Source organism: Panthera pardus, unplaced genomic scaffold, assembly GCF_024362965.1.
Source record: "Panthera pardus isolate Hobbes unplaced genomic scaffold, ASM2436296v1 HiC_scaffold_22, whole genome shotgun sequence".
Taxonomy (NCBI): Eukaryota; Metazoa; Chordata; class Mammalia; order Carnivora; family Felidae; genus Panthera; species Panthera pardus.
In genome coordinates, this window is record NW_026526788.1 from 28,891,537 (window position 1) to 28,905,444 (window position 13,908).

At 37.6% G+C, this 13,908-nt stretch overlaps 1 protein-coding gene across 6 annotated transcripts in view; it reads left to right on the forward strand.

Annotated features, from left to right (window-relative positions):
- Positions 1-13,908, forward strand: part of MYPN (myopalladin) — a 125,990-nt gene that overhangs the window by 74,049 nt on the left and 38,033 nt on the right. For all 6 annotated transcript variants that reach the window (XM_019444314.2, XM_019444312.2, XM_019444315.2 and 3 more), the window contains 4 exons: positions 1,899-2,040; positions 3,941-3,964; positions 6,749-6,865; positions 7,351-7,723. In XM_019444314.2, coding sequence (XP_019299859.1) covers positions 1,899-2,040; positions 3,941-3,964; positions 6,749-6,865; positions 7,351-7,723 — 656 coding nt within the window. The remainder of the gene's footprint in view (positions 1-1,898; positions 2,041-3,940; positions 3,965-6,748; positions 6,866-7,350; positions 7,724-13,908) is intronic.

A 13,908-nucleotide genomic window follows, 5' to 3' on the forward strand; every position in this document is an offset into this window, starting at 1 on the left:
GAGCTTCCAACTTGGGCTCACGTCATGATCTCACGGTTTGTATATTTGAGCCCTGCATCGGGTTCGCTATTGTCAGTGCAGAGCCCGCTTGGGATCCTCTGTTTCCTTCTCTTTCTGCCCCTCCCCCGATCACACTCTGTCTCTCAAAAATAAATAAACATTAAAAAAAAAAACGGGATGTCATATTTAATTTATTCAGTCCCTTCTGCCACCACCACCTTTTTTTTCTTGGTTTGGTTTTCTAATTTGTTTGTCTCAAGAAATGAAACTATTTTATATGAATCCCATGGAGATATCCAACTGCCATTAGAGTTTTCAATAGGCCTCAAAGCTGCCACGTTAGCACAGAATTTGCTCAGATGTCAGGGTCGAGAGCATATCCTCCAGCTTGCCAGGAGCACCCAAGACTCCTTGATGTTCCCTGCTTATTAAGAATATTTCTTTCTTGTCACTAGAAGGTATTGTTGAGGGTATACAAAGAATAATGAGGGTTTTTTTTTTAATCAAATAGTTCCTCATTAATTCAGAGACCCCTCTGTGCAAATCTCATCTTGAATAAAGAACAAAACACTAATGTTGATCTACAGCGCCCCCTGGCTTCCAAAATATCAACTTACACACCTTTAAGGTAAAAGTCATCTACTATATATATAGCTAAAGTTGTGTGGTTATCCCCACCCCTAGATTCCTTAGACAAATGCCATAAATATGATGGGACCACGTCATGTACAAAATATCATAAATTTTACATAAAATAGCTACAAATAATCACAGAATATTTATAATAGTGAATGACAAAAGCAAAAATAAATAAATAAAACACCAGCTTTCCCCTTCTCTGATGCAGGAGCCAGTATTTCCTTAATACAGACCCCCAAAATGTAATAATAGAAAGCCTTGCAGCATTTGTTACTAATAGAGCTTGTGGAGGAAGTTAATCATAACCTTTCCATGTTTATAATGTTTGGGCTAACATTAGAAACAAAAATATGCCACACACACGCCAAAGAATTTCATAATCAAATGAAGTACCAGCTACACAAATGAATGTGTGACTTTAAGCTCACAAATCACAACTGAAAGACTGGTTATGAATGGAAAATGTGAGTTCCATTCTCCCAGAGAGTCTATTATAGAATATATTGATATGTTATCATTCAAAGTGGTTTTGTAAACCTTTTTTCATGGATGTGTGGAAGAGCATTTAACAATGCCTTCACAAAATTACAACATATTTTATTATGACATAAGACTCCACTTGTGACTATGATTTTAAAGAGATTGTCATTGTTTATATCCCTCAATAGATCATTGAAACTGTACTGTAAAGAACACATAAGGAAAACAAGATAACAAAATGAAAGACAATTTCCGGGACTACAGTATGTAAACAAGGCAAAGCCAGGCAAATAGAGTCAGTTACTTGAGCTACAGAGATGTCCCACCTCATGAGCAGTGACATTTTTGTGTGGAAAAATACATTACCACCATGTTGACTGCACCTAATAAGATATTCCTGCAGATTTCTTAAATTGTCATTATTTCTGGAAAACAAACTCCACTTGGGCATTTAAGACCAGAGGTATTTTACCAAAAATCAGCATTTTTGCAAACCCTCAAAATGTTTCACTTAGTATTTAATAAAGTTGTCTGGTACAACAACAGAGAGGAAAAGGAAAAGGATAATGAGGGTAAAGCTTCACATGGGCTCAGTTGATTGATTCTATCTTCCAAAATAGACTCAATGAATATCCACAGAATTGGAGCTGCTGGAGATGTAGAAGATTTGGAGAAAAACCAAATGTGAAGGCGACAGTATCTTTTTCTAAAATTCAGCACTGGAACTAGATTCCAAAAATGTATACTCTTTGGTTTTAACAATATTCTTTTCATTATAGATGTTACAAAATTTATCAGCCTCTGAAGGTCAGCTGGTTGTCTTTGAATGCAGAGTCAAAGGAGCTCCATCTCCTAAAGTTGAGTGGTATAGAGAAGGGACCTTAATAGAAGATTCTCCAGATTTTAGAATTTTACAGAAAAGTAAGTTGATACTTTCAAATTATTTTTCAGATAATTTTAATGAATTTATTGTGTTCATTTATTTCTATAACTTTTTAACAATTAATTGAAATATAAGTAAAAGAATAAAAGAAAAATTACTTGTAATCATAATCCTCTGAACTAAACCCAATTAATATTTTGTTGTATATTCCCCCCAAATTTCTCCATGCATATGTTTTTTAAAAATAAAAAAATCATACTTTTTTGTAAATTGATTTTTTACTCAACATTTCATGAACATCCTTTCATGTTAATAAATACACTTTCTTTTAAAAACAACTCAGTACAAAAATAAATAAAATAAATCAGTACAATCAATTTATATTATTTAATCTCCTGTTGAACATTTAGATTGTTCAAAAATTTTTAATTTTATAGACTGCTTAAATGCATGTAACAGAAAATATTTGTGAGTATCTACAGAATAAAGAGAACTAGAATTGCTAGTATAAATTCACCTCTTTTAGGCTTTCAATGTATATTGCCAAAATGCCATGCCAAAAGGTTGAACCAAATTGAGGATAATCACATAATAGATCGTCCAGTCTGGGACACCTTGGAAGTGAAAGAGGGGCACCTGGCTTAGTCAGTGGAGCATGCAACTCTTAATATCAGGGTTGTGAGTTCGAGCCCCACACTGGGTGTAGAAATAACTTAAAAATAAGATCTTTAATTAAAAAAAAAAAAAGTGAAAGATACTGCTCTTAGTTACACAGAGATTCCAGGAATAAAACAGGCCTATCCCAAATGTACTGGGACATGTGTTGTCCAAGCCGTATTTATTCTATACAACCAGCACTATATGGGAATGCCATTTGTCTCATGCCTTCACTAACAATGGATATTAAACATTTTTTTAATATTCACTAATTTTATAGGCCCAAAATGGGAACAATTGCTTTAATCTATACTTCACTAATTAGATGTGAAGTGGAACTTTTTCTCATGTTTATTGGGTCTTTATATTTCTTTATTTTTAAATTACCTGTTATATCCTTTGCTTATTTTCATATTGAAGTTCTGTTCTTTTTTATAGTAAGAATTATTTATATATTCAAGTGGTTAGTTCTTCTTTTTCTTATCATGTGGTGCTTTCACCTTGACCCATTTTGGTCACAAAATACACTGAAATTTATTTGCTTTTCTGTTAATTTGTTTCTGCCTATCACTGATGTATGAATCAAACTGCTGTCAAGTTTAACAGCAGTAGCAACAACGATAATGTAATCTGAATACCATTTAAACTGAGAAAAAAAAACTTGAATAGTTGTATCAGTGTAGAAGGTCATAACTAAGTTTAACAACTGTTACTGAATACCTGTAATTAAACACCATGGTATTCAGTACCATGCTGGCACTTTCAGGAATGTCAAAGAATTCTAAGACAAAGACCCTGCCCTCTTGTTATTTATCCTGAGGCTCTTAATATTAGAAACCTTAGAGCAGGAGGTACAGTCTATGTTTCATTAGGATGTGAGAACCCAAAGCCAAGAATGAGCTCTCAGTCTTCACAAATTTGAAACTTGTGTTTCAGATGAGGCTGAATGGGTACCAATAAAAGCAAGTCATTCCTAAAACCCTAACTCAGTAACTTCTCCTCACCTATGGCTTTATGTGTCCCAAGTGAAAACCAGGTATGTCCCAAAATACAGCAACATCATGTTGTTAGCAGCTCTCTTGTGGCCCTGCTGTGACAGCTGCCCTGGCCCTGTGGAGGTCATTGGTGCTTAGGTCATTGTACTTTCACATTTACAAATTAACCTTATCAGATCACTCATGAATATACAAGAGACTGAAGTTCTATAGGAAGCTTCTGATGAAACTATAGACTCTTAGTAAAATAAATGCTTAGAATCTTTTCATTTTTCTTTTCTTTTAGAACCGCGATCCATGGCAGAACCAGGTAAAGATCATTTTAATTTGTTAGCGTATGATCTGTGGTTTTACATACATATAAATATATACACATAAATCAGTGATTTTATATATATTATATAAATAATAAAACATTGGAGTTACACCGGTGTCAAGAAAAAAATGAAAAATAAGGTTTTAGAAAAAAGATTCCAACCAACTCTAGCTATTACTGAAGGAGAAGGAAAGGAGGGGAGCATATGCAAATTTGAAGTTTATATCGAATACTGAATATGAATGCAGTTAGTTCTTGGTTATTGAGGGATGTTTCTTGGGAATATTTTCCCTCTTTGGCTCCTACACGTGACCTCCCGAAACTGGGCAGAGCAATTTCCATGACGCTAGATCAATTCCAACTTCACAGCTTATGTGGCTCAAAACTCACCCACCAGATTTTGAAATTTGCAGAAGCAACCTATTCATGATGTTATTAGATTTGGTTGGGAAGATACCAAAATGACATGGGAGTGACAGTAGGTGAAGTTTTACTTCTAGAAAATACAAGTTACTCACAAACCACAGCAGAAATATCTGAAAGTCTTCTCTGTAATTACCCTGGAGAATTAGATTGTATTTGTACCCCTGGGTAAGAATGATGGTTTGGGATTTTATTATTATAGTTCTCTCTTGTGAAAAATGAATGAAAGGTATTCCAGAAGTAGACCTTGAACATCCATGTTGCACAGCCCTACAGTAGGTCCTTAGGGATACATAGCAAAGACCAGAGCAGCCTTACTGTTGCATTGCTTGTACTGAAGTGGTATTTTTCCCCTTGAAAATATGCCACGTTTTTGGGACACCTGGTTGGCTCAGTTGGTTAAGTGTCTGACTCTTGATTTCAGCTCAGGTCATGATCTCAGGGTTCATGAGATGGAGTCCCAAGCTGGACTCTGTGCTGGGCATGGAGCCTGTTTAAGATTCTCTCTTTTCCTTTCTCTCTGCCCGTTGCACACATCCCCAATCTCTCTCTTAGATAGATAGATAGATAGATAGATAGATAGATAGATAAAAGAAAATATTTCAGGTTTTGACACTTTCATTCAGAGTGGAGCAGACTTTTCCACTAGGCAATCTCATACACAAAATCATTTCAGAGTCACCCCAAAAGGGTCCCTTCCCAAAATAAGTCCCGCCTTTCCCAGATCCATGGTCTACATTTCATAGCCAGAGACCTCTTGTCCATCTTATATATGCAAATACCCTTTGGACACAAAATACTTTATTTTATCAGGCACATACAGTGTAGTGTGAATAAACTTATCAGATCATTTTCTGAAAGTGATCCCTGAAAGCTGAGAGTATAAATGTTTGGGAAGGGGAACAGAGAGAAGAAAGCATAGGCCGAGGACTCAGAAAAAGGACAGAGAGACACCAAAACTAAACTTTGCCTCTCCATCATTTAGGATTCTTGAGCAGCGATGAAGAAGACCTAACTAAAAGTGGCTTAAGCATTAAGAAAAATGTATTTTCTCACATAGCAAGGTGCCCTGAGAAATGGCAGTCTTGAGATTGGATGATTTAGCATCTCTAAGGCCATCATGGCCCATTTCCCATTCCACTAGCTTCAGGTTTAGCCTTGTTTTACTCATCTACCCAAGACAGCTGCCACAGTTTTTGGGTATTGCATGCAGATGACCCACTGCACAGGCAAAAATAGGGAACAATGCTCTCTTTTGTTCTCTTTAAAGAGCAGGAAAACTTTCCTATAAACTCACCAAGAGATTTTCTTCCTGTTTTACTGACTGTAATTGTGTGGTGCATGATATCACTTAGCAAGGATAGAGTTAATATGACTGGCTTAGCATGACCAATCATGATTCACCACCTGAGACTGGCAGAGGCCAAGTTGCCCTGAAGCACATGACCACTTCAAAGAGGGTGGACAAAGCCAGAATTCTATTAGTCAGGAGGAAGATGAAGAGCTATGGAGCAGGTACTCAACACTGTCTGCTGCGACCTCCTGTCCCTCCTAATACAACCATGCTTTGTTAGTTTTGTTTTCAGTGTCAGGTCTACTAAGTGGTAATCGATGGTTTATGGTACCATCTTTTACCTCTCTTCATTAGCTGTCAAGGATTATCTAACCATAATAATTTTAGGCTATAATCACATGGTTCATTGTGGGAATCACTTTTGTAGTTATTCAAAGGGAGTCCATGCTGTATATTAAAGTAATCCATAAGAATTGCCATAGCATTGCAAAGGGGAAAAAATGCATTGTGCTCTTCTTTCACCCAGAATTTCAAACTACTTCATCAGCTAATTACTATTAGCTCAGCAAAATATTTCTTGTCCAAAGTTGTGGTCTTCATTTAAAATTACCTCAGTGCAAAATTCCCCACAGACATAATGAGAGTCCTAGATTTAAAAATGTTTTATTAATTGTTTTACTTCACACAAATCTCCTTCTGCTTTAACTCCTAACTTGTTCTTGTAATTTTTAAGTTTATTGTTTCTCAGTTCTATTTTTGTCATCTGGACTGATGACAAAAAATAGAAAATAACCTGAGAATTGACAACATATTAAGATATCGTATTATCATAAAATCCTCTTGCCAATAGTCTATGTGAAGTTTTTTGTTCTACATTCTTGGGTTCACTTTAGCCTGCTCATCAGTCAATTCAATCAGGTAATTGGACTAATTATTTTCAAACAATTAATAGAATCTACTTCTTACATTGACTTCTGTAGAATGATCACTTGATATCAGTAAATTTTGTAATTCCATTTCTATAATTGAGTGAGTAACCATTCTGTTTTACTGGCATTTAGAGGAGATATGTACTTTGGTCATTGCTGAGGTGTTTGCAGAAGACTCTGGGTGCTTCACCTGTACGGCGAGCAACAAATATGGCACAGTGTCAAGCATCGCACAACTCGACGTAAGAGGTAAGGGCCCTTGAAATGCCAGAACAATTTAGACCATGACTTTGAATATGAGTAGGGAGTGTTTGCATTATCCTTCTTTACTGGTTTTCTTATGAAGCTAGCTTGGTTCTCCTAAAAGAAATTTGAATTGTCAAGGAAAATGTTCTTAAACGATTTCCAGTTTTTTCAATTTCTTATTGCACTTATGACCACCACCACTATCCATTATCCTACTGCCATCTATTCTGTTCCCTAAGAAAACATCTCCTTGGTCTTATATAAACTTTGAATATTCTTTCCAAAATGGTACTTAGATTTTTAGTTTAGTTTTTTCCTGTATCTGCACCATTTTTTAATGCCCCAGATTATGGTCATTGTTTTTGACAAGCATTCTCCCATTAGCATACTCATCTGGTTTGGACACATGCCCCCAGCTCACAGTTATAATCTTATCTCAGTCTTATTGAGTGAGGCTAACAGCTCAGGTCCTGTTGTTGTCCTTTCAGGAAATGAAGACCTCAGAAATAATGGGTCTCTTCACCCAGCCAACTCCACCACCAACCTGGCTGTTATTGAGCAACAGCCATCCCCACCCAACCCAGAGCCTCCTTCTGTGGAACAACCCCCTAAACCCAAACTTGAAGGGGTTCTAGTAAACCATAATGAGCCCCGGTCCAGCTCGAGGATTGGGCTCCGTGTGCACTTCAACCTGCCTGAAGATGACAAAGGAAGTGAAGCATCTTCTGAGGGTGGCGTGGTGACCACCAACCAGACAAGGCCTGATTCTTTCCCAGAGAGATTCAATGGACAGGCAGCAAAAATCCCTGAGCCTTCTTCGCCTGTCAAAGAACCCCCTCCAGTTCTGGCCAAACCCAAACTGTAAGTAAGAAGTAGAATGGATGACCCAGGGTGCCTGTGAGCTTCTCTGAATGTGCCCTTAAAAATAATGGTGCTGAAAAAGGGAATTATGAAATGAGAAAATACACTTTATTTTTTTTTTATGTTTATTTATTTCCGAGAGAGAGAGAAACAGAACACAAGCAGGGGAGGGGCAGAGAGAGAGAGGGAGACACAGAATCTGAAGCAGGCTCCAGGCTCTGGGCTGTCAGCACAGAGACCAACGGGGCTCTAACCCACCAGCTGTGAGATCATGACCTGAGCTGAAGACAGCTTAACACACTGAGCCACCCAGACACCCTGAGAAAATACACTTGCTTTGCAAACCATAAATCCTTACATCAATGTTAGTGTACTATCACCACCATCCTTACTGTCAAATATTCTACCTTTGAGAAATGTTACACCTAATGTTACCCCTAAACTAGCTGATAAAGATGTTTGTCTAATGTTAGAGGGCTCCAGCTGAAGCACTTCTACACTCTTTTTATAAACCCTTTCTTGCATCTAATATTCCTTATAGTCTGTAATTTTATTCTTACCTTTCCCATTTCTGCTTCAACTAAAGCATTTGTAGTCACTATGGAAAACATATTTAGTACTTGTTCTTTGCTATGGCTGGATATGCTGTAGTGACCACTGTAGGTTTTGTATAAATATAATGGGGATGAAAGAATGGAGGAGTCATGATCTTCAGACTCCCATTGGGGACTGATACGCTGTCGCCCTAACCCCCGAGAGAGCCTCCAGTGAAGCCATGCTGCAATGTTTAATGCTTATCCATTATAAAGCAAACACAGAACATGATACTACTCCTATGTTCTGTTTGATCCACACGTCAAAATTATAAAAATTATATTTATAATTACATAATCCTTTAAATGTCAACATTAAAACTTATACTAACAGTGCTCCCCTCATGAGTTTCTCTGTGCAAAACACAAGATGTTCATTGGAAGCAGGTCATGTTTAGTTTTATATTCTTCTCACTACCACATAAGGCAAAATTCTGAGCATGAAATTAAATGTTATGAAACATGCCTCTTGGAAAATCACATCCAAAAATGTCTCTGTCCCCTGAAAGTTCTACTGGTCACAGGAAATAGGAATCCACTGAAACAAAAAGAGGGAATGGGTTATTGTAGAGAAATAGGCAAGAATGGGAAACAAAAGGCAGCCTGGAGAATCCCTGCCTGGAGAAGGATAACCCAAGCCTCTGTCCACCACTCATTCTCTGTCTTTAGCACCTCCTTGCTTCTTTGCATATCCTCTCCAATCCTCTCTTGGGAGACTCATCAATTCATACCTGGCCCATCATGGCATGTCCCATTCTACAATTTATGTCAAGTTCTACTGCTAATTAAATTGTTCATAGCAGTTCAATTCCAAATACCAGCTGATCCAGCCTAATCAGGTGCAAAGGATTTATGTTTGGAGAAAAGAAGAGTCAAATGGATGGAATCAGAACTGTGAAGGGCAGCAGGGTAGGGAGTGGGGGAATTTTTCAGAAAAGGGAGTTTTGGGAACAGGTAACCCAAAACAATTTCCTTGGGGATTGCCTTTTTTGTAGGATCTGCTCTTACCCGGAGACTGTTCAGGGGCTATTAGGTATGTCAGTTAGGACGAGGTGTAGGTTCATGTTGCAGAAACCCCAAACAAATGGTGGGTTACATACATGAGGGTTTTTCTCTTAAATTTTTTTTTAATTTTTTAAAATGTTTTATTTTTGACAGAAAGAGAGAGAGAGAGAGAGACAGAGCATGAGCGGGGGAGGGGCAGAGAGAGAGGGAGACACAGAATCTGAAGCAGGCTCCAGGCTCCGAGCTGTCAGCACAGAGCCTGATGCGGGGCTGGAACTCATGAACTGCGAGATCATGACCTGAGCTGAAGTCGGACGCTCAACTGACTGAGCCACCCAGGCACCCCGAGGGTTTTTCTCTTAAATAAAGGAATTAGATGAACAGTCTAGGGCTGTTACAGTGGTTCCATAGTCATTGATAACCCAGTCTCCTGTCTTCTGCTCTGCCACCTTCAGCACTGGCTTCTTCTCCAGATCCCTTCATGGTCCAGGGTGGCTGATAGTGTAGTCATCACATCTGATTTCAAGCTGCAAGAAGGGCAAATGGGTGAAGTCCTGATGTCAAACTTCTTTCAAGGAACCTTCTTAGGTCTTACCCAAAATCTTGTGCTTGCATCTCATTGGCCAGAACTCAGTCACATGGTGTACTAGCTGAAAAAGAGACTAGGAAGTGTAGTCCTTGGCTGCATATATTGCCTCCTTGAATAAAATCAAGCTCTTTTACAAAGGGAAGAATTAAGTAGTCAGTCAGCAGTATCTGCCACATGAGACTTTCAATAAATATAATAATTCTTTCTACTAAGTTATGTAGTAACACCCTCTATAAATCAAGTCCTGAGGGCTATATAATTCTTTAATCTTTTTTGCCTTCCTTAAGTTTTCTCTTAATTGTGTGTAAGGCTTGTATTCGTAGAGGTATGAATATATATGTTCATGTGCACCTGTGTCTACAATATTTTCTTACTGGTTTTGACTTCTTTGGTTTTAATCTTTTAGGTTTTGCAATAAAATGTATCGACTCTCTGAATAATCTTGAGGATACAATTTTCTGTTTGTTCCTTCAATTTGCCATCATACAGGAAATAGACATAATTCCTACAGATATTAAAACTGGAAAATAAAGAGAAACTGTCATTTTTAAACACTGTATCTTCAAAGCCTAAATAACTCAGACTTTGAAATTTTCGACTTGAATTCAAGCTGTCTAGAGTAGTGATTCTTCATGCTGGCTACACTCTAGATAAAATGTGGAGCTTTTAAAAAATATTTATGCCTTCCATCCCGACTAAATCAGAATACCTCCACAGACTATTTTAATGTTCAGCCAGTTTGGAAACTACTGACCCAAAGTTGGAGAGTCTGAGTTACAACCCTTTATCCTTCCACCCCACCCCATACACACATCCCACCACACTCAGGAAACAACAATAATTAACACTTTAAGTGAGTAAAATGTCAGACAAATATCAGAATGTACTGGAAAAGCCTATGTTTGGAAGAAAAGTGTTTTTTTAAAGCAGTGGTTCTCAGCCCCGGTTGCATATAAGAACCACCTAGAGGGGCGCCTGGGTGGCTCAGTCGGTTGGGCGGCCGACTTCGGCTCAGGTCATGATCTCGTGGTCCGTGAGTTCAAGCCCCGCATCGGGCTCTGTGCTGACAGCTCAGAGCCTGGAGCCTGTTTCAGATTCTGTGTCTCCCTCTCTCTGACCCTCCCCTGTTCATGCTCTGTCTCTCTCTGTCTAAAAAATAAATAAACGTTAAAAAAAAAAAAATTGAAAAAAAAAAAAAAAAAGAACCACCTAGAGCCTTGCTATTCACAGCACTGGCATCACCTGGGAACTTGATAGAAATGCAGACTCTCAGGTCCCTCTCCAGCCTTGAATCAGAAGCTGGGTGTGGGGGCAAGGAGGGCAGAATCTGTGTTTCAACAAGCCCTCCAGAGGCTTCTGAGGCTCACTAAAGTTTAAGATAAGAACAACTGACCTATTTAAAAAGATAATAATAACTAGGCCTGGATCTTTTCCCCGGCCGATTGACCCTCTGAGCAATGGTGTCTAAATCATTGAGATTTGTTTGTCTCTTGGTGATTCTCTTGGTGATTCTCCCAGCTTAGTTGCCACTGGTAAAAACACAGCTAAAAGCCAATTGCAGAGACATATTTACTCAGAATTAGTTATCCTAATCAGTGATGTGCTGGCAAATGTTTTAACGACGGATGGAGACGGGAAAGCCCTGATTTCTAGCGTTTGCCAATTCTCTCCCACCATGTTCTATTTCAGGCTGCTAAAGCAAGGTCATTGAACTGGGAATTGGAATGAGATGTGCACAATCTGCTCTCCAGAACAATCGAGAGCCAGCTCCGTCCAGCACACACTGCCTGAAATTTTTGTTTCCAAAATTGCTTTCAAAAGTACTTGATACAGTATCCCAAGTTTTTTGTTGTTGTTGTTGTTGTTTAGTCATTAAGCCTTTTTATCTCAGCAGTTCAAAACCCCTAAGAAATTCTTTTGTATCCCAGAAACCACAACAGGAAGCATTCTTACAAATCTGAAATTCTAATCTTCATTCTTACGAATCTTGAAATTGATACATATAGTTCAGAAACTAAAGAATAGCCATCATTTATTGGTTACTTCTATGTTTTAGGTGCTTTATCAATTCTCACAACAATGTTGAGATATTACTTATTCCTGTTTTATTTATGAGGGAATCGGGGTCAGAAAAAATGTAGAAACTCCCCAAAGCCACACAGATAATGAGTGGCAGAGCCAGGATTAGGACCTAAGTCTGTCTGTCTGCAGAAACCATATTCTTGAGCATCGTGTTTAAATTATTTTGTGGCAAAGAGAAGATATTTACAGGTAACCCAAGAGAGCTGATAGATCTGCTTGGGTACAAGAAAGCTTGATGTCTGCTTGAAAGCTAATAAAAGAAAGCTTGGGTTTAAACCTGACTTCAAAAATCCTCATTAGCAACAACAAAAGAGCAGCTGAGCATATAGCAATTACGACAGGTTGTTACTCTGAATTAGAGATGTTACTCAGGATTTTAGAACTAGTAGCCATTGTAATTAATTTTCCCTTCCTTTATTCTTTCATTGAACTTTGTACCTTCATTATTAAAGCAGTAGGTAAGTTCCACATGTTATCTGTAAATAACCAGTGGTTATTTACGTTATATGTATGTAGAGTAAGATTTTTGAGCCCTGAATAACTCATACTATCTTGGGCATATTTATATCTCCTAAAGTGCCTAGCAAAGTAAACACAGAAAATTCAATAAACATTCATTGAATAATGGAATTGACACCTGATGTAATGAATAAGCTAATCCAAACAGCTGTTTTAAATCCCTTCTGAAACAAGACCTTAAATAAAATGAGAAAAACCCCGTTCAAACAAAAAGACACATTATTCTCAAATGAATTCTTCCCAAAACGTAGATAATCAAAACAATTTGACAGTGTATCTCACATATCATTATGTTTAAGGTTTGTGGCCCTCTATAACCCAATATACTGAATTGAATGATAAAGGCTAACATGCCATTGGAAGTCTTATTTAAAGTGAAAAGCTGGGGGAACCTGGGTGGCCAAGTTGGTTAAGCATCTGACTTCAGCTCAGGTCATGATCTCATAGCTCGTGGGTTCAAGACCCACCTTGCGCTCTGCACTGACAGCTCAGAGCCCCAAGCCCGCTTTGGATCCTATATCTGCCCCTCTCCTGATCATGCTCCATCTCTCAACAATAAATAAATGTTAAAAAAAAATTTTTTAGTAAATAAAGTGAAAATCTGGTTCTTAGTTTTTATTCAATGGGAACAAAAAGAAAATAAGAATCAATCAATACCAAATGCCTTCCTGCCCCTTTTTATCATCATCATCTTTCTAAGATTACTTACTTGTCAGATACTACTTTTTCTATTTCTGTAACCACAATAAAATATTTCTGCAATATCATAAGGCTAAAATTTACTTAGACTACTCTATGCAGAGATGTCCTGAAAACCATATAGCATTATCTTCAGACTATAGCAATCACAGAATGTGACCTGACAAATATGATCTCTATTAAAAATGTAAAGATTTTTGTATTTTCATGCCATTGGGAAAATTAACACTAACAGAAACAATATTAATTGTATATATTTTATATTTTCTAAGGATAATCTAACAAAGATATTTCTGCTTCTCTTGATTGCCTGAATCATCTATGATGAAATGGAAAAGTTTAATTAATTTTTAATTATATTGCTTTATTCTCTCAGCTTATATACTCACTTCTAAAAAGGAGAGAGAGAAGTTACTGTGCCAAGTGGCTAATGTTTCTGCATTCTTAGTTTAACTCAAAACAAGAATTTTCATAGATGAACAAAGGATTGCACAGTATGTAGCATCTAACAGCAGATGGGACTCTGTTTTGTGAAGTTACTTTTCCATATATCATGTATCAGAAGTGTTAATGAAAAGAAGGAAAAAGGTCTTAAACTCCAATAATTAAAAAAAAAACAAGGTTTGGAGAACCTCCTGGTTCAACTTTATTGCTGTTGGTATTGACTTTCCTCACGGTAGGAAAATACAGGACCTTTC